This window comes from Anarhichas minor, unplaced genomic scaffold (genome assembly GCF_050575085.1).
Source record: "Anarhichas minor isolate MPS153535 unplaced genomic scaffold, ASM5057508v1 ptg000024l, whole genome shotgun sequence".
Taxonomy (NCBI): domain Eukaryota; kingdom Metazoa; phylum Chordata; class Actinopteri; order Perciformes; family Anarhichadidae; genus Anarhichas; species Anarhichas minor.
The window spans coordinates 10,724,890-10,750,623 of record NW_027466470.1 but is presented as its reverse complement, the minus strand read 5'-3'; the positions used below and the strand labels follow the sequence as shown (position 1 = coordinate 10,750,623).

At 44.6% G+C, this 25,734-nt stretch overlaps 1 protein-coding gene across 6 annotated transcripts in view; it reads left to right on the top strand.

Annotated features, from left to right (window-relative positions):
* LOC142956330 (3',5'-cyclic-AMP phosphodiesterase 4B-like) overlaps positions 1–20,695 on the top strand; it is a 44,296-nt gene extending 23,601 nt beyond the window's left edge. For 5 of the 6 annotated variants that reach the window (XM_076097863.1, XM_076097862.1, XM_076097861.1 and 2 more), the window contains 10 exons: positions 7,774–7,886; positions 14,445–14,538; positions 15,919–16,163; positions 16,258–16,356; positions 16,756–16,920; positions 17,290–17,389; positions 17,585–17,739; positions 17,866–17,988; positions 18,096–18,278; positions 18,374–20,695. In XM_076097863.1, coding sequence (XP_075953978.1) covers positions 7,774–7,886; positions 14,445–14,538; positions 15,919–16,163; positions 16,258–16,356; positions 16,756–16,920; positions 17,290–17,389; positions 17,585–17,739; positions 17,866–17,988; positions 18,096–18,278; positions 18,374–18,733 — 1,637 coding nt within the window. In that variant the 3' untranslated portion in view covers positions 18,734–20,695. Of the gene's footprint in view, positions 1–7,773; positions 7,887–11,569; positions 11,719–14,444; positions 14,539–15,918; positions 16,164–16,257; positions 16,357–16,755; positions 16,921–17,289; positions 17,390–17,584; positions 17,740–17,865; positions 17,989–18,095; positions 18,279–18,373 lie in introns of those variants that run through there. The other variant, XM_076097867.1, reaches the window with a different exon arrangement.
* The last annotated feature ends 5,039 nt before the right edge of the window (positions 20,696–25,734 follow it).

Here is a 25,734-nt window from a genome sequence, read left to right as displayed (position 1 = left end):
GGATGTGAAGGAGAGAAAGAAAGAGAGGGAGGTGGGGATATTGGTTCCTGCTGCACTGGTTCTTCAAGCATGATTGACGTCAGAGCGGCCTGCTTCCTATCAGCACAGATGGGCTGATGGGAATGTCCCGCAGCAGGAAAAAATACAACACAACTGCGAGTCTTATTGTCCTTCCTCCTCCTCCACACTTCTCACAAACCTTGACCTTTGCAGAGTAATCTCTGACGTGCGGAACCATCTTGTTATTGGCATGGCCAAGATGAAATGAGAAAAACAAGTAGGATTAACCCAACTTTTTAGATTGCTTTGAAACCTCTTACACACAGTACACTGGTGTTTCTAAAGTAGCATCCTACTCTAGTTTCACCACAGAATATCACCGGCGTCATCTTTTCCTGAGCATACGAACAGTCAGTACACTTGCCACTACAGTAAATAATAGTAATTGTTCAGGAGGAGGCTACAACAATGAACAATATCACAAGGAAAGATGCCCTCATATCCTCCCTTGGAGGCTGCTTTCTGTCTCAGGAGAACAGATTCTTCCTGTTTTGCGTCTGTGTTTTGTGAGGCAATATCCCCAGTTGTGGAAAACGTATAGTACCTGCGTCTTTCTGGGCATGAGCTCAGTGTAGATGGCTGATTAAAGGCTCTATGATTACATTGATTACCTCCTATAAAAAGTAAGAGAGTGTTTTGTGCCATCCTGCAGGAAGATGGTGAGGTAAGACACAGATGTTGCTCTAGGGAGAGTAAGAGATATGCCAGATTGTTGCAAGGGAGTGAGATGCGAAAGAAAGAAAACACAGCAAAGGTCAGAGAGAGACTTCACAGTTTCGAAACCTTTTAATCAGATGCGTTATTACTGAAGCAGAAAAAAAAAGGTCGGATTGGATGAAATAAACAAAAAGAGCCGGAACGTGACCACAGCCACTGAGTGAAAGTGCACAAGAAGCTGAAGTGTGCGTGTGTGTGTGTGTGTGTGTGTGCGTCACTGCAGGCTGTTTACACTGTTAACCATTTTACTCCAGTAATGTGATGGGATTGTAGTTCTCATCATGTGAGTTTGCCGTTTACGCTTCACATGCAGTCCAGTGAGCCCCGCTGACTACAAAGGGCTCCCTCTTCCCTGTCTGACTCAGAGTATAGGCTCCGCTCTGTATTACGCCTGATAAATAGTAGTTTTGAGGAAAATGCTTGATCGTGACATCTTTCTCCGTCAAGGACCGGTGATTAATCTGTAACGGGTATCATCACGAGCGTTAGATGGGACTCCAGGGTCCATGGTTATTCATAGACCAAGACGGGGATGTGAAATCTCATCATGTTGTTGGGGGGGGGGGGGGGGGTGTTCCCTCTGAATGGCATTCAGAAATGAATGTTAACACAATGCCTTCAGAAATGAATGTTTCAGGCAGTGCTGCTTAAAGTGGGGCCTGTTGGCCCAAGTGGGCCGCTGTAGATCGACCCACTATATGAGAAAAAACAGGAAGTAATGTGGTTTTGTGTAAACTGTAAATATGTCACACAATTTGACCAGAGACGGTTAACATTTTTCAAATACCTCTCGAATGGAAAAAATAATTATTTAAAGGAATAGTTCAACATTTGAGGAAATTAACTCTTTGTTTTCTTCCCAGGATTTGAATGGAAAGTCAATACCAGGTTTGTTTTAATCAATGAAAATACAATCTTTTTTTTCCTAATCATTTGAATCGTGTGCCTTTTTATGAAAAAACACGATAAATTACTTTAACAAAGTAAAAGGATGACATTTAGAGTTTTTGATGGTTTGCACTGACTTCAGAGTGGTTGAAACGATGTTTGTGACGGTGGCCAAAAAGGCTGGAGCCTTGTAGACCAGCTGTATAATCAAACAACAAAGGGATCTGTATCTGCCAATACGGATCATCAATGATCTGTAATTGGTATTAGCGGCAAAAAAAACAAGATCAGGGATCTCTAAAAGTTATATTTGCTCCTTTTTTCTTTTGTGCTGATCCGATTTTTGATCCGATCAGTGATACGATCCACATCCTTTGGTGAATTATGTTTTATTTAGTAACCCTACAGAGTTGAGTTGTTTTCAATCCTATTGAATGAATTAAGGTCGCTGGGACACATCATTTTGCATCTTATTACAGTATCCTTCGGTATAATAATGTGTTTCCAGCACTCGATTGGTCTGGAGAAACAGCTGAGCGTAGTGTTATTTATTAACTTATATTAACGTCGCGATTCATTATTCATCTGGAAAGTAAACAGCTGTTTTTGAGGTACACAATTCAAATGTTCATTGATTAAAACATGTTCTTAAAAAAAGCATTTAAATAGAGCTTGTTCATCAAAACATTTGGATGATCCTCCTATAGAGGTCCAGGTAAGCGCCAATGCTTGCGTCATGCTTGCTTGTATCACTCTGCTGGTCAGAAACCGTGTCCACATCTGGGCAGCGGGGCCCAGGAAGATTTTGTCACCCTTGTTGATGTCTTGTCACATGTCTTTGTGGGATGTATGCCAGCTGTTCAGAAAGAAAGACAGTTACTGCAGTTTAACCTGTGCAAAAATAATTCAGTATTCAACTGTATTCCAACATGCAAATTCTCTGCCTTCAAACTAAACACCCATTGTGCGTACACTGCCGAGGGCGTGAGGCAGTCAACACGCATTGCTCATCCATCTTTTGTCTCTTAGTGTAAACATGTCCTGAATTTATTAAGACTGATCTGAAACAGGTTATTTTGACAGAATATAGAGGAAGTGTTAGTCACCTGTAATTTGCGCTTTGATTCCAAATAACAAGGAGTCACTTTTATATCCGGGCAGGAGATTTTGTGTGGAAGGAAGTCTGTGTGATCATGCCCACAGGTGCAGCATGAAGTATACAGCAGAAGCCTATTGTAAGGTCAATGCAAAGCAGTGGTGTCTGTTTTTAATGGCCTGGTAAACTGTGAAAAGTGTTTAGAATTACAGATTTTAGTATCTTCTATTTGGTAGCGTCGTTGTTGTTTGGTTCTGATGAAAGTGGTTAAACCTCATAGTGTTTTGGATGATTTCTTGTGGAGGCCCATATTGTTTGTGACGTGTTTTAAATAGCATTACTGATGATGAAATGCACTCCTAAACAAACAGTTGACCACCAACTGACAGCCAGAACAAATTCGACCTGTCATTTTTTTCCGTCCGGGCAGTCCGCTCCACTGCCCTCTGCAGAAGTTACTCTGCTCCGCAGCTGGGATCCTTGTTGGGTTTTCCAGGCTCGCAGTGAGAGGAGAGGATCGGGAAGGCTGGAAGCGTGCAGCCTGGTTAAGTATTTGAATTATGTCATTGACGTCATAAAACCTTGCTGCGGCCCATCCCTCAAGCCGGCCCGTGCCAACGCGGCTCCGTGGTGCATTGTGAAGGAGCTGTCAAACAGGCCCTGATGAGCGGTGTGTCTGTTGGTTTAGCTGTTGAAGCCTTTTGTTTTGACAGGTGAGGAGATTATGCCCCAGTTGTAAACTATGAGGAGACATAATCAGGAGAGATGGTTGAGATTGTTTGTGAGAGAAGACGACGCGTGATGGTGTGGTTTCGGGTCACGCCACAGGTTCCTTAAACATCACACACCTCTCCTTATATTATTATTATTATTATTATTATTATTAGTGTATCAAATGTCTCACACAGTAGTCACTTATATTCTCTAAACAACACACCTTGCATACATTTTGTTTATTGTTCTAAATTATACATAACACTATGTGGGGAAGCATGTTTGAATAAGGAAGCTTTAATTCTGTGATTATTTTTTTAATACACAATGCAAATTACATGACTCGAGAGCAAAGCTTGTTTTATTCAAGTAGGAAAGTCACGGATCAAATTCAAGTATTTTTCCACCAGGTGTGTACGTAGTTGACTGTTCACCTGTATACGTAACACAACTCCTTTGTGTCGCTATCTGAATAGACAAATATTTGATAAAATTGAGGTGCTTTTCTCTCTCTCTCTTTCTCTGCTTGTTAAACTCTTTTTTTTCTTTCTCTCAACTTCTGAGTAAACTGACGTACATCGGGGATGATACAAAGGTGATTCACCTCTCTGTCTCCACTTCATGCGAGGTGTGAAGTCAAACACAAACTGCACTGAGTCTGTTTCAAAGTGTTTTTTTTTCTTTCACGATGTGGTGCGGTCAAGATGAGAAATGTGTGTTTGCGTACATGCAGATGGCTCGAAGCGGTTTACAGTTTAACTGGGATGACTCGAGTCTTTTTCATTGACCCTCTGCTGCCACTAGCCTCATTATTTCCCAACATGTCAAATGAATGTTTTGGAACATTCATGTATGGAAGAATAAACAAGACTGAAGCCATATTAGTCACAGTGTTAAAGTCCCCATGAAAACACAAATACTACGTGAGCAATCTCAACGTTACGTCACACCTGTAATGCTGCTGACACACAAATGCTTTCTGTTGCAAGTACATACGTGCGAACAGTTTTGAAGTCCTTGGGTGTTCAACTTTTTGTTTCTACTTCATTTCAGAGGGAAAAATAATGTTGTTACGTGTATTTGACAGTTACTAGTTACTTTGCAGATTAAGATTTACATACGAAACATGAAACAATATACACTGCTATAATAGTATTATGGATTGAACTACCCAACAGCATATTCAAGCTACAACATTATAATGTCCCTTGCATATTCGTGCATCAATACAAATAATACTGATTAAAGAAAGCTAATGATCTAACACCTTTCTGCACAGTTCGTGCATTTCATTTTGATACTTCTACTTCAATGTTTGAATGCAGGACTTTTAATTGTAATAAATTACTTTTTCGTTTAGTTATCACTAGTTTTTCTAGGATCTATATCTTATTGGTCGTTGGTGTAATAGATGAGGCCGTTGAGCGCTGCACACCCCATTTCAGCCAGACAGCAAAGGAAGCAGGTTTTTTTTTTTTTTTGGGGGGGGGGCTAGGTTGAGAGCACAGAGAGGGGCAGTGTGAGGTGGAAGCGGGCGGAAGGTGTTTCAGGCGGGAATGGAGGTGGGGGGGGTGTTGAGCGCAGCCCTGCTCGTTGGTGCAGTTGATGGCTCTCACAGAGGCCGGTTTGTGGCCCTTTTAGGGGAGAGAGTTGGAGGGAAAAGGGGGGAGAGAGGGGAGACGGACGGGGTCTGTCTGCACAGTGAGGTCTGTTGTCCTCTCGGCAGCCTCCAGCATATGGCCGAAGCATTAGGACTCATCGAAGAAGAAAAAAATAGACTTCCACTGAAAAAACAGACTGGAAAAGTACCGCGCACTCTGTCTGGGAGCAGGTTTTTCAGACTGAAAGTGCGTCACGCCACCTTTGACTGGTGACATTGTGAAACGTCTGTCAGCACATTTAGCACTGTATTCATCATCAACCAGAGGCAATGATAGAATCAGCAGTCCCATCTACTCCTCCTGCGTGCGTGCGTGTGTGCGCATAGCTTTGTTTTCAAGCATCCAGCTGTTGTCGTTTTTAGGAAAACGCAACAGTTGAACATGTGAAGTTCTGCTTCAGTGTTCTTGCTGTGGGCGAGTGGCATGAAGCCAGACAGCAAAAGCAGTAAATCTTTCTTCTTCAGTCTACATCTGAGTTTTTATTTTTTACTGCCATCAGATTCTGGAGTTTGCGTGTGAATCAGCCGCCAGCTTCAAAATGACCTGAGTCCCGGTCATACATGCGGCGTGGACGAGCCAAGCCTTTGATGATTGACGCCTTCCTTGTTAAGATCTCTAATGTCTCTATATGCTCTCTTTGGAGGAAACGGGGGCAGGATGTGGTCGCACCTTCTTGGCAACACCTCCTGCCCCTATGGCTCAAGACGGCCGCACGTTGGTGTATACCCCATTTCAACAGCTCACCACCTTGTGCATGAGCTGCTTTGAGGCTGTGCTTTCTGCTCCGTGTCACTGACTTTTACGCGGCTTGGATGCCAGTGGTTCCTGTGAATAGTTTGAACCGCGAAGCTTGGCGTCCAGCGGTATATTATAGCCCGGGGTTCTTTGATTTCTCCGACCTGGAGCTCAAGTAAAGGAAAATTGGTCTGACCCGAGGAATGAGGCTCGTGCTAGCAGTCGTGCTCCTGTAATCCGAGGAACCGGTGGCATGATTTCTAATAGCCGCAGTTGAGTTTAAACGGTTGAAACTCAACTCCCCTTTGACTTTCAGAAGAGTCGCTGTCATCATGTTGATGACGTTCTATCGTGGGAGGTTTCCTCAACTGCACATATTGTGTCTGAGATTTCATTGAAGTTCTTTGTGAAACACCGCCGGTGCCGAGTCTGTACGCCATCACTGTGCTTTGAAGTGCTTTGATCCACTATATTGACGTAAATTGGGGAGCAGCACGCTGGCTGTCCTGTTGTGCTAAGCATATGGGGTAAATTTCTTCCATGTGTGAAGCCCTATGAAGTAGAGATCAGTCTTTTCCATAGAAAAAGGAAGGTGGGGAGATCCAGATGTGCTCAGCGTTTACTCCCCTCCGGACAGAATTTTGTAGAATCAACATTCTTCCTGGTATATCAGGGAATGATCCTTCTTAATTTTTTTCCTTGTGTTCTATCATCTCGGTCCATTTCTCATAAACTCCCCGTTTTCCTTCTGAAGTGTGCGGCCGACCACATGTGAGGCATAGCTGCTAACGACGTAGCGCTTTCTTCGAATGACGGCTACGATTGTCCTCAGCAGTCCCTCCGCCGTTCAGTAATTCCGCTCCATGTTTTTGCGTGAGTTCAGGGCCAAAGAGGAAGCGCTTTAGTTTCTTTGGCACACAGCGAGACCCCGGCCTGGTCGCCCCCAAATTCAGGGAGTCAAAGTTTGCCTCTCGTGTTTCTTGTGTAAACACAGAGTTTGCTGTTTTGAAATGTATTTTTTTAGGTTCAGAGAGGAGAGAAGCAGTTTGTGGACTATGGTGGTGTGTGTGTGTGTGTGCTGCTCTCGCTGCAGTTCAGCAGAGAGAAGCCTTGAAGTGGTCTGCATGTTTCAGAAAGGAAGTCACCGGGAGTGGAGGGAGTTGGAGCATATTTCTTTTTTTTTTTGCAGCAGTGACAAAGTGCATTCAATAAGTTAATGTGGGTTTTTCTCTTTTACTCCCCTCCGTCCCCTTTCTCTTCTTCCTCTTCTCCCCATCGCTTTAGCGTATTAGATGCAGAGATTCATTTGTTTGGGTCCAGAACATCATAAAGATCAAAAAGCCAAATTGGTCTCTTCACCCAAAGCCCCTCTGCAGGCAGTGGGTTTGTACCTGTATGTACATATTTTAAAAAATCATTTTTATGTGTTTGAATGGTGGGAGGGGGGGGTCACAGACAGCAGGAGGCATCAGAAATGTTCACCACTTGTTCAGCAGAGTCAGAGTGATACTAAGAGGGGGGGGGGAGAGCAAATGAGAGAGTCTGAGAGGGGGTGGGCGGGGAGAACCAGACAGAGTGGGAGGGGGTTAGAGGAGCGCACGAGAGCGAGGGAATGAGGGGTTATGGAGAGAAGGAGACTGCAGAGAGAGAGTCTGCAAACGGTGACTCTCGCCCTCAGTTTGTCCGAACTCTCTGAGGTGGTGGAGGAGCGTAATAAGATGAAGGAGCTGTGTGTACACACCTCCCCCTCTTCCTCTGCGTCTCCCGGATGTCCTGCGAGCCAGTCCTCCGTAAGATCAAGCCACACTGGGACCCTCGGACCTCCACGCATGGTGTCGGGGGGCTCCGCAATGGACATGGATCCTCTTGGGCCTGAATACGTGTCCATGTGTCTGTTGGCAGATGAGTCCTACCAGAAGCTGGCTATGGAGACCATGGAGGAGCTGGACTGGTGTCTGGACCAGTTGGAGACCATCCAGACCTACCGCTCTGTCAGCGACATGGCCTCTAACAAGGTAGGACAATTTAGCCCACATATTAGTCCATGTATATGTGCAAACAGCGCATTTGTAAAGTTTTTACATCCACATGTCCAATGACGGGACTTTTAAATAGTCACGTATGCTCTCTAATGGATCACACTTTTGTTCAAGGAATTGTGGTTGATTTTCATTTGAGCTGCTTGTTATGCGTCTGTTATTTTAGACAATTAGGTGATCAGAATCATGCATCATGTATAGAGCGACGTCAGGTCCTCCTCCAAAACTCCAAGAGGTCAGACAATTTAATCAACTGGCATAGGAAGCGTTTAATCTCCAAATTGACAAATAGACATTGATATGCTCTTATGATCACATCCTTAAGTGCAACTTAAACTCTTAACATTTGTTTAACTGTGTCATTGCCTGCTCTATCCACTGTGACAAAGACCACAGGCACACAGCACACCTACACTATATATTGTGTGTCGGAAAGATGATTATTTCAAAGGTTCAATCCCAGATCTAACTACTGTTCAATTTTACAGAATTATTGTTGTTATCACAGTATGTATTCTGTAAAACGCTATCGACACTGAGCTTATTATGGTGACCTGACTGACTTGTACACAGCTGTTCAATTAGCCTTTGTTGCATCGTGGTTGTCAATTCCTGCTGTGTATGCAAAATGTAAACGTCTGCCACATTGACGCACTTGCAAAGTCACAGCCTTTCTGTGGTCGTGTACGAGCTGGCATCATTTTATGGATCTCCTGTAATAAAGAAATGTATAAACCACATTTTGTTTTGCATACACGACTACTGACGTCCCATTGAAATAGCATAATCCCCTGTATTCCATGGAAAGCCCTGTTCTGCTTCAATGTCTTTACCTTATTCAAACTATGTGAGACGTTGGGTGTGTTGTACTACCGGGCTGAGCTTCAGCTGCACATGCAGTGGGAATTCAACTGCACACAGATGCATTTGTCATTCATGTAAATGTGGGGATGTCGGCTCCGTGGGACATTGGTCCAATTTTTCAAGTGACGTCATCATAAAAGGTCACGCTTAACTGACAGACGTCTGTTTGTCCAGACTATAGTTTGAGATTAACAGAGAGAATTAGGGATATGAATATTCTCCCACTAGCTATGAAGGGGGCCACATCTATGGTGTGTATGTACAAGGAAGTAGTGTTGAAATAATGGCTGATGTTCTGTGCTAAGGTCTGTGTCCGAGCAAACCTAATGCCATACAGTATTGCATGTAACAATATAATGCATATCAATTAACTGCAGGAACTTTGGCAGTTTGGTGAGTCAAAACAATTAATGTACCATAATAATTTCACTTAACGAGCGTGTCGGGAAACTACAAATGCCAACAGAACATTAGTAGGCGTTATGCTTTGGATGTGACTCTTGTGGACAAGTTTTCACCAACTTAGTGTATTGTGTAATTTCATTAGCCTCGCAGATATTCAATTATTTACCATGGAGAGCTGCGGGATCACTAAAGCTGTTGCATTTGTCCTCAGGGGGACATGAATGTCTGTAGCAAATTTCATGGCAATCCATATAGTTGTTGAGATATTTTACTACAGAACAGAAATTTGAACCTGATGATGATGATGATGATGTAGGAATGATCAAAGTCGTTGGAACATCCTCTGGGCACCATGAATATCTGTGCAAAACACTAGACATATAGGCATTAGCCCTGCTAGCGTGGCTAAAAAGATAACGCATCCATTCTCATCAATTGGCATGACAACATGTTGTTTTGAATCTTTAAATAAAAAACAAATCAGCTTTCTGGTTGAGTGAATCTAAATAAACACTTTGTGGTGTTTCAAGGCAACACAAAGCAGCTATTTGGAACTTATTACTTCCCTTTGGTGATCGTTTTATGTGCGTATTTCCTTTGTGCAGAGCTCAACCAACTTACTATACAGTGCACAGAATTACTCAACCCCCGCGCAGCCAGTGGAGACTGTATGGCGGCGTCAGATTATAAACACCCAGGGTGGTGTTGTCCATTTCCGTCTGTATTCTACACTGTGGTCTGAGGGCGGATTGGGAGGGGTGTTGTCGGACCATAACGGGTGACTGTGACCGTGACACCAGTTTCCTGTCTCTTTATATCCCGTGTGCCCCCCCCCCCCCCCCCCCTCTCCTCTGCTCCTTTGCTCCCCGACGACAATAGCTTCGCTTTGGCCATGTGCAGCCAGGTTGAGTCTTTACGGACAACCAAGCGTCACTGGGACTGTCGAGACAATGAGCACAAGGCCCTGCAGACGCACACTAGCACATCCACTCGGTCAGGCAGGCCGGGCACATTGTTCACCCTGAGTCAGAGTCCTCCCGGTATGACCCAGCACCAACGCTAAGCATTGTTGACCAACGTTTTGAGAGGGGTCAATAGTTTATGATGTATAGTTAAGATTAGGCGGTGTTCTACATCGTTGTGCAATTGTTCAGGGAGGGAAAGAAATCCTTTGTTGGTCCGCTTGCAAAATCATTTCATCATTGCACCGTTGATGCAGCATCTGCAGGCTTTTGCTGCTTTCCAGCATTTAAATGACGTGATGTTTTGACAAAGAGCCCGTTTTCTTTTCGGAAACCACAGGATGCAATCGAGCCCACGATCAAACCCAGGGTGTCTCCACATTGGGTGTCCAAGGGCACAGGTGTTCCCGGGGCTACGGGGGACCACACACCCTGCTGACCGCCAGCCTGGTCGCTGTGACCTCGGAGCGTGGGAGCGGCTCCCCTGCACCCTCACTATCATTAGCCTCGCCACACTTCCAACGCCGATGCTGGTGACGGCCTTGGACAAACACTGCCATCTGAATCCAGTTAAGAGGAGCTTTGCGGGTTAGCGTGCGAGCGAGCCCCCCCCCCCGAGCAAGAGCGCGAGCGAGTAGGAAACTTTAACTCACGTGTGGTTACTTCAACTTTAAAGCACCGCCGTCTTCAGAGGGGGAAAAAAATGACAAAATGATTGAAGCAGATGTAGCGGTAATGGACATTAAATTACAGTGTTGTGATTCAGTTTGACTGAAAGGGTGGTGAGCAGATCAGACAAGCTGCTGTTGTGATTTTGGTGCCCACTTGTAATTGAAAGGCTTTACCTCTGAAATCTGCTGATATCATGGAAAATAAGCCTTCGGAAGGTAAATATGAAACCGGCTTTCACCTTCTAGGAAATGTCTCTTTCTAATGTTGCTGAACTGTGAAAACTCGCTGGGTGTCATCTACCGTGTGTTGGCACTGTAAACATCCACGCATGGGACAGAGGCAGCATTGGATCACTCTGGACTTTGTCAGATTGCACAGCAGAGGTATTGCGATACGCAGTCCTCTCCGTCTCTGTTCTGCTTCAGTCAAGTTCAAAGTGTGCTGTGAGAACTGAGCTTGGAAACTTGTCCATTTGACTTTCTTGCCGCAGGGCTGATTGTGTGCTAAACACGTTTTCTGTGACTTTTCAGTGATGAACTCAGGTATGTTAGTTGTTTGGTGCCTGAGGCCATTGTTAGGAAGCGGGATGTCTGCCAGTAAATGGACTAAATTACTCTCAAGTTAAAGGGAAGTAGGTGGTGACACATATGCAGGCCTGTGTCGGAGGGAGGAGCTATCGACCTTTTGTTAGACTGTGTAGGCCAGTCAGTCAAGTCGCTATATGTTTCCTGCCTGACTCCACTTCAGAAAAGAGAATCGAGGGAGGAAGCAGGCAGAGTCTCAGACCAACAGTTATTTTTTTCGTGAAAGTTACCAGGATTTATTTTGGCTTGTGTTAAGTGACAATGGGACTATGTTCTGAAAATCAGATGCAAAACTTTGGCATGCTTACAAGTTTGAAAAAGGTGAGTTAGTTTTCGAGCCGCTTGCATTGTTCTGTGAGAGTGTGGTCTGCCATATGGAGAGTGTGTTATACATGTATTCTTTAATTCATTTGATCAGCGGTCGTTTCTTTGAAGAACATGGTTAAATGTTGAGTTTAGTTTGCTTTATTTTACTCATTGCATTGAGAATTTCTTGGCTTGTTTGGATTCCGGCCAGTAAGACTAAACAGTGTTGTGGCGGCATATTTAGCTTTAAAAACACTTTCGACACATTTTGTGTTAATGTAAATGAGTTAGTTAGCATTGCCACACTGCGAGACAGTGACTCCAGTGTGCGCCTACTATGAATATTCAAAGTGTATGAGGCATCCGCTCATCATCTTCTGAGAACTAACCACAAGTTGTTGTTTTTTGAGTGAACGAAACTTCTCGAGGTTGCCTAAGCTCCGTGTGAGCCCTCTTTGCTGACGTAAAAGGATGTATGAGTTAACGTCATGCATTGGGTAATCTTCTGTCCTGAACACACTCATAGACCAGTCATCATGCTGTGCGTCTGATCTGAACTTAATCACCCCGGGTGACTGAAATGTGTCTCTGTGGCTGATTTGTTTCACAAATCCATGCTGCTCCACTTAAAGAATCAATTACAAGCTCCCTTTGAATGGAATAAAGTCTTTCGCATTCCAAGCTCACATTTTTTTATCCTTATGAGCTCTCTTTGATTTTTATGGACCGCCTCTGGCAGTCGGGGGATTTAAAAGCAGCCCATACGTTGAAAGTGGTATTCTAGTTTCACAGTCAAGTAGATGTTAGCAGTCTGCTTGACTAGTAGACAGCTGTTGAGATCAGAAGGGAAAGGACCCCATTGTACGAAATAAAACAGCCCTGAAGGATTGATTGCACCATATCCCATTGCATTCATTATACAGATTAGGGTGTGCTTTTGCATTACTGCTTCTCTTTGTTAACAAGAAAAGCTATTTTGCATCAGAATCTGCCTTCTGTAACAGAAGCTGTGTCCTTGATTGTGTGCTTTCACAATGTCTAGCCTAGTTGTGTCAATCCAGTGCATCTCTGCTACAGATTGTGTGTTGTACATAGTTGTGTGTGATGTGATGCAATGAGTTTAGAGGGGGACGGGGACGGGGGGGACCACCGTGAGAACGATGGCATGGGCCACGTGACTCTGTTGCCATGGCGTTCAGGTTGACGTGCAATTGGTGGTCCTCTGGTGGGCGGCAGTCTGAAAACTCTCATCCGTTTGTCTCCCATCACCTCAGTTGGGGGAGACAATAGCTGACATTGAGAACAAGAACAGGTCTTTAAAATGTACTGGAATGAATATGAACTGGATCGTGTACAGCAGTTCATGCAATATGCAAAAATAAAGACTTCACCCCAATCTGGTAAATGAATACGCGGCGTCCCCTCATCCACGTGATAAACGCTTTGAAGCCTCACATTGCGCAGTATGCGTCGGATCTGTTCTGCATTACTGAGCAAGGAGAGCCAATCGGGAAGGGAGGGAATCCGAGTTGGGGAGGGCCGAAAGAGACCGTGGGAGGGGGTTTGCAGAGAGCTCAGGAGTGAGGGAGGAAGCTAGAGACGGAGAGAAAGATGTGGGGGGATTCTCCAAACTCCGATTATCTGCAGTGCTGTGCATGGCTCAATGTTTAGCGAGGGTGGGAGGCAAAGAGAGAGAGAGAGAGAATCCATCAGTCTGCCACAGGAGACTCTACAGCTAGCGCTCGCCCCCCCTCCTCTCCGCCTTTCTCTGTCCCTCGTTTCCTTTCTCCCTCTGTCTACCAGCCTGCCCTTCCTCCCTGCCTTGCTAAATCCGGGCTTGGGAAGGCTGGATTTCCCCCCCCCCTGTATGTCACTGGATGCCATTTGGATGGTTGCAGGAGAATAAAGAGGTTTAGAGAGACGGACAGAGGCAGTGAGAACCGAAGAAAAGCAAAGGAAATATTGATTGCAACCAGGGGGATTCCATCACTCTCGCCAACGGCTTGCAGTCCTGGAAGACAGTGGGCGACGCTATGAGGAGGCGCATTTGGATAGAGATGTGGGGGTCCGCCACAGCCCCTCTCTAGACACTTCAGCTGGGGCATTTTTACCGCAGTCGACCGCTGGAAGGCGGGGATTTGGTGGCGCTTTGTGCTTCAGGTTGTAGGGCTGAGCTCAGCCTTGGGGGTCCACTCAGAGAGGAGCATACAGGGCTTCTGCTGGGGAGCGCCAGGGGCTCAGCACAGCTCAGCACCATGCCTGAGGCCAACTACCTGTTCTCTGTGTCCTGGGGATACATCAAGGTGTGTCTCAGAGGAGAGTTGGCATAGATGGGACGTGTGTGTGTGTGTGTGTGGGTGTGCATGCACATACTGTATATTCAGGTGTTTTCACTGTAGCTGGTGAAATATCTGTTTTGATTGCACACTTGGATGTGTTTGATTCCCTGGAAACACTCATAAACATAAAAATGATGACAATGTATTCTGTATATTATTATTATTATTTGTATATAATGTGTTTTTTGTTGTTGAAATGCTCGGCAGTCAATTGTCTTTGTGGCTAATTCAAGCCAGGACCAAGAAGACATAAACACTAACCTTATATGGCGCATTAAGAAACAGAGGCCATGTTCTCATGGGACAGTGGAAAATAACAGGAAGTGCTTTATTCCTTTGCTCGGAAACCTTGAAAAGATCATTTAACCTGATGTATTTTTTTTTCTATCTCTGTGCCTCCAGTTCAAGAGGATGCTGAACCGGGAGCTAAGCCACCTGTCTGAGATGAGTCGCTCAGGCAACCAAGTTTCAGAGTACATCTCCAACACCTTCCTAGGTGAGCACTGCACTTATTCAGACACAAATTCTAATTTGCATAAGTGCAACATACTTAAATGTGCCGTTATCCTTCAGTAATGACACGTACAGTCTTATATGCGTCAGAGGTTACCCAAAGCATGTGTCAAGTAGCGGAGAAAATCGTAGTTAGTCTGCTCCACTGCTCTCAAACCAGTCTGATCTGGTCTGGTGGGGGGGGGGAAGAGTCCCCTCGCTCTGACTGCAGAGCGATGTGGAGAGGGAGGGGGTGGTTATACTCGGGGAAGACTTCCCTCTGGAGGGATCAGGGGCAATGAGCGGGGAAGAGGAAGATTGTTTGTGTGCACACGGTGCCATCATGCATTATTCATCTGGAGGACAGCCGTGTTTCCTCGTCTTTCAAAAAGCCCGGCAGCGTTTCGTGACTCACGGCCAGCCAGTCTGCCCCTCAGGTTTTCCACCTTCCCATCCGACTCACCACCAGCACACAGCCCAGACCAGCCAGCTTATCTGGGCTGTGAGCAGACGAATCTTCTCCTCTTGCTTGTAAACACGCCTCCATCTTCTCGCCTCGGGAAACAGCGAAGCCTAAAAGGGAAGAGAGGCTGGATGCATTGTGAAGAAACCGTACCTCTCCTAACAGTAGAGGTGGTGCAGTGAGCGAGATCGCTGCATGATAGGGCTGCTTGGGGAGAAGAGACGAGCGCAGAGAGACACTCGTCTTTGAAGCTTTGTGGTTTTGTTGTCGTATGTAGTGCAGCTAACACCTGTCAGGTGTAGTGAGATCATTTTTTGTCTTCCTGCGCTTTGCGGAGGATGCAGCCGAGATATTCTTCTCTCGCTGCGGTGTATGTGGTGCACAAATTCAGACCGAGGGAGTCTTGCCATCTCACACACTTGTCGGCTGCGTGAGAATCTCATTCAGCCAGCAGAGAAACTCAATCACATGAACCAAACACACCTGCATACTAACGAAGAAATACTGTTTGACATAAACATTTTTGGCCTAATGTGAGCCAGCATCCATGACTCTGTGTGTTGTTATTGTTCCATCAGGGCTCTGTTTCTCAGAATGCACAGGCCACTGGAGCATTGTCAGATATCATAACATCTAAGTAGCACTTCTTGAAAGCATTTTGCTTTTTCACTATCAAGAGGAATTTATTTTTAACTGTATCTGAAGGATTGCTTGCTAATTAAACAACTGTCAGTGCCGCTTTAATGTGTTGCCACATAGGTGTGAGAGGTCAACTATCTCCCCGTGTTAACTTTGTTTACTCAGTACAAGCCAGGAGGCTTGTACAACAAACCCTAGCTTATTTTTTTTTTTGTCCTTGGAGTAACTGAAAAGCACCTTTTTAAAATCTTATTTTGTGACTTCTATTTCTATCTTCTGCAGACAAGCATAATGAGTTGGAACTTCCGTGTCCAGTTCCTAAGTCGAGGGAAAGGAAGAGGAGACAGGGCCAAAAGCAGCAGCAACAGCAACAGCAGCAGCAGCAGCAGCAGCAGCAGCAGCAGCAACCGGGTGGGATGATGACTCAGATCAGTGGGGTGAGGAAGGTCAGCAACACACCCAGCTTCCCTGGAACCACCAGCAATCGCTTTGGGGTCAAGACGGACCAGGAGGAACTCCTGTCGAAGGTAAGCGATTGGCGGGTTGTTAAGCGAAACAAAAGATATAACATGAAAGTTGTGCGATTGGCTGAAACACTTTGTCTCGTCTATCCTCGAACAGGACCTGGAGGACATAAACAAATGGGGCCTAAATATCTTCAAAGTGGCCGAGCACTCCCACAACCGACCGCTCACATGCATCATGTACTCCATCTTTCAGGTCAGTGCCTTGCCTCTTCATCCTCCTCATCGTCCAGTCAGAAAGAGCTCATAAGAAGAAGCACGAAAGCGTTCATAAACACATGCTTCTATAGAAGGCGTGAGGCACAGCCCGCGTCAGCTTGTACAGTATGTTCTCTGATATGTTCAGCTGTCAGCATCGCTACAGGGACATCTGCTAGCGGGACATTAGCACTTGAAATTGATTTCTAGCTGTGAATCATCCTGGCAGGAGGGCAAACTGTTTTCATATTCAGCCTTCATATTCAGTAATGGTGTGATTCACGATTTGCTAAATATGGTTTAGGAATAGATTTTTAAGGTCCGATCACTAGTCTGCAGGCGGAAAAACATCCACTTCTAGGAGATGCTTACACACTTCTTCCTCTGTCGTATGCAGGAGCGAGACCTGATGAGGACGTTCAAGATTCCAACTGACACCTTTGTGACGTTCATGCTGACCTTGGAGGACCACTATCACTCCGACATGGCTTACCACAACAGCCTGCACGCCGCTGACGTAGCCCAGTCCACACACATCCTCCTGTCAACTCCTGCACTGGATGTAAGTCACCGTGCAATGTCACACTTTTTTTAGTAACAAAGTAAAGCTGGAAATTGCTGCATCTTTGCTGTTTGTTGCTGCCAAATTGACACGTAGTTACCTTCTGGTTACTTGTATGATTGACATGTGACACCATTAAAGTTTGTCAGCCATCGCCTGCAGCTGTTTCTCAAGCTCTTTGTTATGCTTTAATGAAGTGACTGGAAGTGTCGTCACTAATACTGGCATGCCCCAGAAAGTGCATGCCAGGAAGGATGACTCATGGCGGTATCGGCCTCAAACAATTGTCTGATACCTTCCCTTGTCTGGCCAGTTTACTGACTGTGAAGTTAATTGCTTCTTATTTTTCTTCCTTCTCTTCCAACACAGGCGGTCTTCACAGATCTGGAGATCTTGGCAGCCATTTTTGCTGCAGCCATTCACGACGTGGACCACCCAGGAGTGTCAAACCAGTTCCTCATCAACACCAGTGAGTCCACTTTACTGTCACTTCTCGTCCGTTTAGTCTACAGAAATATTTGCATGGTTTAATGGGATCTGGCTCCAAAGGCAAAAATATGGGTTTTTAGAGAGTGCATGGTTACCTGACCTCAGTTTAAAACGCTAGAGCGCCAATTTAATTTCTTTCTTCCTGTCGCTCTCCCCTCCCTCCTCTGCCTTTTAGACTCCGAGCTGGCTCTGATGTACAACGATGAGTCGGTGCTGGAGAACCACCACCTGGCTGTGGGTTTCAAACTGCTGCAGGAGGACAACTGCGACATCTTCCAGAACCTCACCAAGAAACAGAGGCAGACGCTCCGGAGGATGGTCATCGACATGGTGAGGAAAACTGTCCGCACATCTGTCTGATCCGAGTTTTAGCTTTCAGGGTGATGTCTTGACTGCTTTATTGCGTCCCTCTTAAATTATTTCTTACATGGTTCTCTGTGTCTTTCTCTCCTCCAGGTGCTGGCAACTGACATGTCTAAACACATGAGCCTGCTAGCTAATCTGAAGACGATGGTGGAAACCAAGAAAGTGACGAGCTCTGGAGTTCTGCTGTTGGACAACTACACCGACAGGATGCAGGTAAGAAGCATGCTAGTCCACCCACGTGATGCAGACAGTTTGGCACACAAGAAAGAGAGGCACTAATGTGGATTTATTTATTTAAATTGTTTTTGTTGTCTTTGCAGGTTTTGCGTAACATGGTTCACTGTGCGGACCTGAGCAACCCGACCAAGCCTCTGGATCTGTACCGGCAGTGGACAGACAGGATCATGAATGAGTTTTTCCACCAGGGAGACAGGGAGAGAGAACGGGGAATGGAGATCAGTCCGATGTGCGACAAACACACAGCTTCGGTGGAGAGAACACAGGTAGAGAAGACGCACATTTAGCTCCAAAAATAGAATTTTGTTGTTGTTTTTTTTTCATGTTACTGACATCCTCTCTTTTTTAAAATCTTTTCTAGGTTGGTTTCATCGATTATATTGTCCACCCTCTGTGGGAGACGTGGGCCGACCTGGTCCACCCCGACGCCCAGGACATCCTGGACACACTGGAGGACAACAGGAACTGGTACCAGCGCATGATCCCCCAGAGTCCCTCCCCTCCGTTCGACTCCAGTGACGGGGAGGGCGGCTCGCTTGAGGAGGTGGACGGGGGACCTGTGGCGAGTAAATTTCAGTTTGAGCTGACGCTGGATGACCAGGGTGGAGACGGGGAGAGCTCCATGATGGAGATGACTGTCAGTGTGATACCCCAACAACATGCCTCCGATCAGGACGGGGTTGAAATGACGACGTGTGACGTCTCACCTGCGGAAACATAGCTGAACTGATGGTGTTCTCAGAGCGCAGCATGTTTTGCTGTTTTGGCTGAAGTCATTTAATTGCAGTAGAGCAATCCTGCAATATCGCTCTTTGGAGCTGCCTGGCAAAGAGGGCCTGTGGGCACCCGTGCAAACGAGGCTTGGAAACCCCTTTGGCAGTTTGTTTTGAGCCCCCGAGAAGGGAGCCGGAAGAGGTGTGTTCTTTAAAGAAGGGACCACCGTCAGACTGCAGAGGCAGGGCTGCATCTCACAGACAAAGAAGGAGGACAATATGTGTCTGTGTACTGGGACGAGTACAAATTCCAAACTTGCACTTCAGGACGTTTTTTTATGTTCATTTTAATTATTTGTATTGTGTCGGGATGGGATGCCACCTGGTAAGATGTCCACCCAAAAACTACTCGTCAGCAAGTTATTTGTACCCAAGTAGTTTTTTTCTAAAGTTTTGTGCCTTTTTTTTTTTTTTAACAACCGTTTCTTTTTGTAAGTGTTTTTATAATTTATTGAACTCGTTCATGTAGCTGTAAAATGTGTCAACTTTTCTACAATAAGGACGCGTTTCTCTCACACAGTCTTCCTCGTGTTCTGGCAATAGTATAAACTTGTTCAGTGGATGTATTTCTAAAATCAGACGACTTCCCAGCACAATTTGCACTTTGTGCCATCGGACAAAGAGACATTAAAGTAAACATGTAAAACGTGTTTGGCTTTTTTTCTCCAATAATTAATTTCATAAGCAATTTAATTCTTTGAAAATGTAAAAAAAAAAAAAAAAAACATTTTGTATTTTTGAGTCCAAAAACATCTCAAGAGAAACAAAACTAAACTCCAAAGATCCTGTAAAGAAAGCACTTTGATGATTTCATTGCTTGAAGAGTCAGTAGTGAAACAAATCACCCTGCTACATGTCAGGGATCAGTTTCACTTCTGGTCAGAAGTTTGAAGAGTTCAGGCAAATGAAAGCCGATTATTTAGTGAATTTCACCATAAATATCTCACATAAAGGTTAGAAATCTGTTTCTGCCTTGTAATCCCCCCGTTTCGTCAGCTCACACACACCTGTTGTGTTAACAGCATTCTTATGAATAGGCTTCACCCCGTGACTCATTTTGAGTTCTGAGTGACTGTAGACTGTGTGCACATTTTAAAAAGACACCTATTGGTAATATAATAATTGTATCTTGTAGTTTTTATTCCAGCACTTTGAATATGTCGACAGTTTGCAGCTGGTTGCTGATCTGTCCAACACTACCTTAAAGGTACCACAATGTAAGGTGCAACCTTCACAATAAAGGGTGGGGGGGGTGCCAATATCGTGTCATGACATGATACCTCCGGTGCGTGCGTGTGCGTGTGCGTGTGCGTGTGTGTGTGTGTGTGTGTATGTAAACAGAGTTGCACAATCTTGTTGCACCCAGCTGTGTTGTGCCGACCCTTCAGCTGTTTGTAACACTATTTATTATCTTTCTCCTTGTATATGATGATATTGATTGTTAATATTTCCTGTATATTTGTTATTATTTATAAGCACTACCAAGTATCAAATCACAGTTTGAGTGAACTTGTCTGGTGGTTCTGTTTTATTGTATTCAGCGAGCCGTTTTGCTATACGACCGTGACATGAAGTTATGCAGCTCAATTTTGATCATTTGAGATGTTTTATTTTGAAATTCTAGCCAGAGAATTGTGAACAGTCCGAAGCAACCGCAGCTGGTGTGGTGCAGAAGAAGTCTGGCGTTTTGTTTTTTTCTTTTATTCCTGGTGGATGATGAAGGCTGGATATTTACTGCAGTATTTTGTGTACGGTGACTGGTCATTGTACAGCTATATTTGCTGGAATATATTACATTGTTTCAAATATATTTTTTCAGTGTTTTTCCTCACATTATATGGTAAAATTGTGTATGTTGTGCTCAACAAATGTTTTCTATCAGATTAATAAAATGGGCATGTATTACAGAATGTTCTCGTCTGTGTATTATTGGATAACATTAGCAAACAAAGCATACAGTATATATATATTTTCTATATATATATAAAATGATCCGTGACCTTTTAGCAACCTGGTGGAATTTCTGTCTGTATATCAAGACTAAACAGCAGCACGTTGTTAGTGTATCCCTTAGCTATAGTAAAACAGCTATACATGATGAAATACATAAAAGGCAATAATACAAAATGTAACAATACAAGTTTTCTTTTAATTTAAGAAGAAATAGAATAAAACCAACAGATTAAAGAGACAACGTCAGAAATGCGTAACAAGGGCCATTGATGAAAACCATGGGACCACTTCAGACCAAACTAAAAGCAACAAAGAAAAAGGTGGATTTTTGTCTTTTCTTTGTTCCAGTTAAAAGTCTAGCAGCTGCATTTTTGTTTAACCATTTGGAGTTCAGAAAGGGTGTAATGGGTCAACCCCATATACAGAGAATGACAGACGTGAAGTTGAGACGTGATGAAAGGTTGGATAACTGTTTCCAGGTCCTCATGAGATAGAAACGGATGAGAAATGCGATGCGTCAGTGTCAAAGAAACACCAAGATTTCTTAACCACTTCATGCAAATCAGCTTTTGTTCAGCTGGTGACAGAGCTGGGAGGGACAAGTGTGATTACCTTGCTTTTCTTTTCATTAAGTTGAAGATCCTTGCCATTCAGGACATCACACAATTACAATAATAAAGACTGCTCTGGTTTTATTGACATCATGGTTCCAGTTTTGCAACTCTGAGGGAAAAACCAGGTGGAAATGACAATCACTTCCTTGCAGTGACACCACTGACACGTCTTCCCTCTAAATTGAGTTCAGTAACTGCCGGGCCAGCCAGCCAGCAATGTAAACAGGAAGGGTAGAGATAGCGATGCTATGTGCAGGGCCCTCAGGGCACTCACTCTCCCATGGCTGCGAGCACCTTGACCCGAGCAGATAAGCATCTGGAATACGTGATCAACAGGAGGCCCTGCTGGGTAAAACTGGCACGCGGCCGGAGAGGCATTTAAAGATTTTGTTTCGCGAGTAAGCTCAACAAAACAGGAGGGAAGACACTTACTGATGAAATCTACTCTTCACTGCTCATATTATGAAAAAGCAACGGCTCTCCTGCGGCTATTTAGATTTTCTCTATTGGGTTGATAATCCTTGATCAATACTCCAAAAATACTTTTTATTGCCATTAGCTCTGAGCTCAGGTCCTGAGATACAGAGCACTGCTTGTTCGATGGGTTTTTTAGTGTGTTCATCTGGTTACACAGGTTTAAAGGTACTCATTACTTGGCTATGAGAGACTACCTGGTAGGAGAGAAAACTGGCAGCACTCACAAGATATCCTCTGTTCCTGACACAATGCAAAATGTACTGCACATAATCAAAGAATAAATCACAGGTCACATTTTGAAGAGGATGTTAGATTCTTATTACTTTGGAGTTTGTGGATGTCTGGCTGATAACCGGAAACCTAAACCATCCTCCGCTTCCGTTGGATTCAACGAAAAATGAGGCAACTGTTTATGGTAAACACAGGAGCAGACGGGGACGAACGTTTTCCATGGTGGTGGTCCTTACTGCCATGGCAATGGGCAGAGAGTTTGTTTGAAACTCTAACACAAGTCTTGTGGTCTGTTGGTGACTGACGTCAGCAGGGTGAAGGCAGACTGCCCCAGCAGCAGTGTCTGTGAACAGCCTGGGTTCAGGCCGGGTCGGAGGCTCCTAGTGCCAGTGGATCCAGTTGACAGCCAGTCAACCTCCTTCCTCCACTCTACCAGCCAGGCTCTGAGAGGGCCCACGGCCCGGGGCCAAGGCAAGAGAGGAAGAGAACCACTTCCAGCAAAACAAACCTGCTCGCTCCATGTTCGCTTTATAAAAACAAATGTCTTCCTGGAGTTTCTCCTGGCCAGCTGCTGTTTGTTTTCAGTTGAGTTGACAGTAAGGACTGAATCACCTATGCAGTCAGTTGGAGGAATACAGGGTAATATGGGGCATTCCAGGATAATTCAATAGTGATCCAGACGTGTGTGTGTGTGTGTGTGTGTGTGTGTGTGTGTGGATGGCAGAAATCAGCTCAGAGTAACTGAGACACATAGACAAGGAAGTGTGCTGAAAAAGGCAGTTCTGCCCCATCAGCCAGTCAGCTTCCTCCAATAATAATATTAATAAAACATTTTATTAAATAAGCGTGTTTCAAAAAAACTCTGACACTTTACAAAGGGGGATAAAATAGAAACGGACATCATAGAAATAGCCAATTAAGCAGTAATGACAGACAAGTAAAATGGTTAGACATTAAACGCAGATTGAAAAAGTGAGTGTTGAGTGCTTTTTTTTAAGTAAGAAGTGAATCCTCCTTCCTCTAAGGCCTCTTGTATGTGTGCTAAGATGCAGTATTAGGACAATAGCAGGATGTGTCCTTCCCAGAAAAATGCCACAAATCATCTAGTTATCAAACATGGCGGCAGTCATCATAGATACGCCATTGTTTCTTCTCAGTGCGTGGATTTGCCTTTGCATGCAACCGCCTCAAATATCTGAAAATACGTAGAATAAGTACGGCAGCAGTTATATAATCCTCAGAATGAGCAAAGGCATGAAAAATGTCAAAACACACCCTACAAGGGAAAAGGGGACCCTGCATGCAGGGTTGACTTCCAACTTTGAGTCCATTAAATCAGAGGAACAAACTGAATATTATGTCACAGTTAAGATATGTGGAGGACAAAAATATTATGTTAATTCTGTCTGATGAATGCTTTTGAAAAAAACATGTTGTCGTTGGATGTAGGCTACATTGAAAAAATGAAAGCCCCTTGTGTAAAGCGCTTGTCTGTGTCAACTCACATTTATCACGATGCGTTTAAGGACGCGGCACGGGCCTGACATTTGTGCTGATTCCTCGGGGCTCTACCCAGCGTGCAGCAAGCCCAGGATTTGTTCGGACATGGAAGGGAACATCTCTGTGGGGACGCAGCGGCACACAAGAGCACGCTGTCATCCTTGTTTGTTCAAGAGATAAATAAATAAAACACCCCTGGGATCGTACATGCATACTCAAACATGACACACTGAGGCATGCATGCTCGCACCCACCCACCCACACACACACACACACACACACACACACACACAAAGCTGTGTGACATAATAGATGAACAGATGTGACACTTGAAGATGGAGGGATCCCACCAACACTAGGAAGATGGAATGGTGAATATTGAGTATGCATGTGCAGACACACAGCATGAAACCATCCAAACACCGGATAAACAAACTAAGTTCGTACGCAGTGTGGATGTCGACTTCTCCACCAGTTTCCTGCTATTGCAACCACACAGAATGGAGGCTTTCTTTATGTGTAGCTTTGCTCCACGGTGCTCTGATCAAGATAAAGATCTACTGCAAACAAAATCATGTTGAATCCGTATGTCCTTCTCTTCATTTTGTTCGGATCGATAATTGTCCTTATGTGACACAAGGACAGAGAGAGGGGGGGGGGGGGGGGGGGGGTGCATGCATATCTGTAGCTCTCTGGTGTGTCAAAGTGAGTGCGTGGGAGCAGATGTTCAACATGCACTGCATTGCATGTGGTGTAGTGACTGAAAGAGATACAGAGAGAGGGGGGGGGGGGGGCCTGCACAAAATGAAAATATCAGATAAACCACATCTATAGGGCTGAGATAAACAAAATGTTCTCGCTGCAGCACATGTAAACTCCTGAGATTCCACCAAAGGTCATCTACACCCAAGGCTTGGATCTGAATCCTACATGGGAGCTTTATTGTTGCATGTTGTTTCATTCATTCTCAACAAAACACACCCACACATAGTTCAAAACAACATGTGGCACAGCTGATGATAAAGATAAGATTGTTGTTTTACAGTAAACCCCTGTGGCTGTATTTTCCAGCCCTCAGCACTACTCTTTCCATAACAAACTTTCTCTGAGAGGATATGAACAATAAAGCTACATCTGCCTGGACAAATGCTGAGCCTGCGTTCAACACCTACAGCATTACAAAGCAAAGTCCCCCCCCATGTTCTTTTTCATACTGAAACTATTATTTCTCTTGTCATTGTACGAGAGATGAGATTAGTCAGACTCCCATTGTCTTGTTGTGAATTCCAGTAAGGGTCTAAAAGTGTCATGGTCTGCAAGCACTGGCAAAGCTTCCTCTGTGCGATAAAGCCCCAGAGTTTTCCTCTCCGCCCTGACCGGGGCAGACAGCTGCTCTACAGCCCCAGACGCTGCTCTACACGCCCAGACGCTGCCCTCCACGTCGGCATGAGGCTCCTCCAGTGTGGGCCTCTGCGTGGAACTGATGGAGGATGCAGATAAGAGCGGCTGTTGTGACTGGGCTGACTAAATGCAAAACGGGATGATGGCGAGATAGCTTCTTGTGTGTTATCGTGGTGTTTGTGTCTCAATGTGCGGAATGTTTATAAAGTACACTGGTGGATGTACTAAAGGAAAAGTACCAACGCAAGCATCTAAAAATATTCTGTCACAACAAAATGGTCTGCATTTAAAATTCCACTTAAGAAGTACAGAATTATCTAAATCTACTTAAACTATTAAAAGTAAACTCACTCTGCAGAAAACGTTTCTAGATTGTTAGCGATGCCTTAATGCATAAGTTGCATTACCTGTTTTACGCCTAGCTGGTAGAGTTGAAGCTAGTTTTAACTACTTTATATACGGTAGACCGGGCCCCCTCCAAAGCATCACAAGATAAACCTGGGAAATCATGCAATGATTAGGCAATTTAAAAAAGAACTCTGCCACTCACATTTGTATTCATGGACTTTCCTCTAGAGATCCCCAAGCAGAGCGCACTGTAGCTCAACTGCTTGATTGAAAAAATAGATATTACAATTTGAATTAAAAAATATATCCATAATATTGAGTCAGCTGTAACACCTGACCACCACGTGTTGGGGGTGCATGAAAACTAGTTAGAAAGCGAGCAGAGACGCTGAAACCATGAGCTAAAAATGTATAAATAGTTTAAA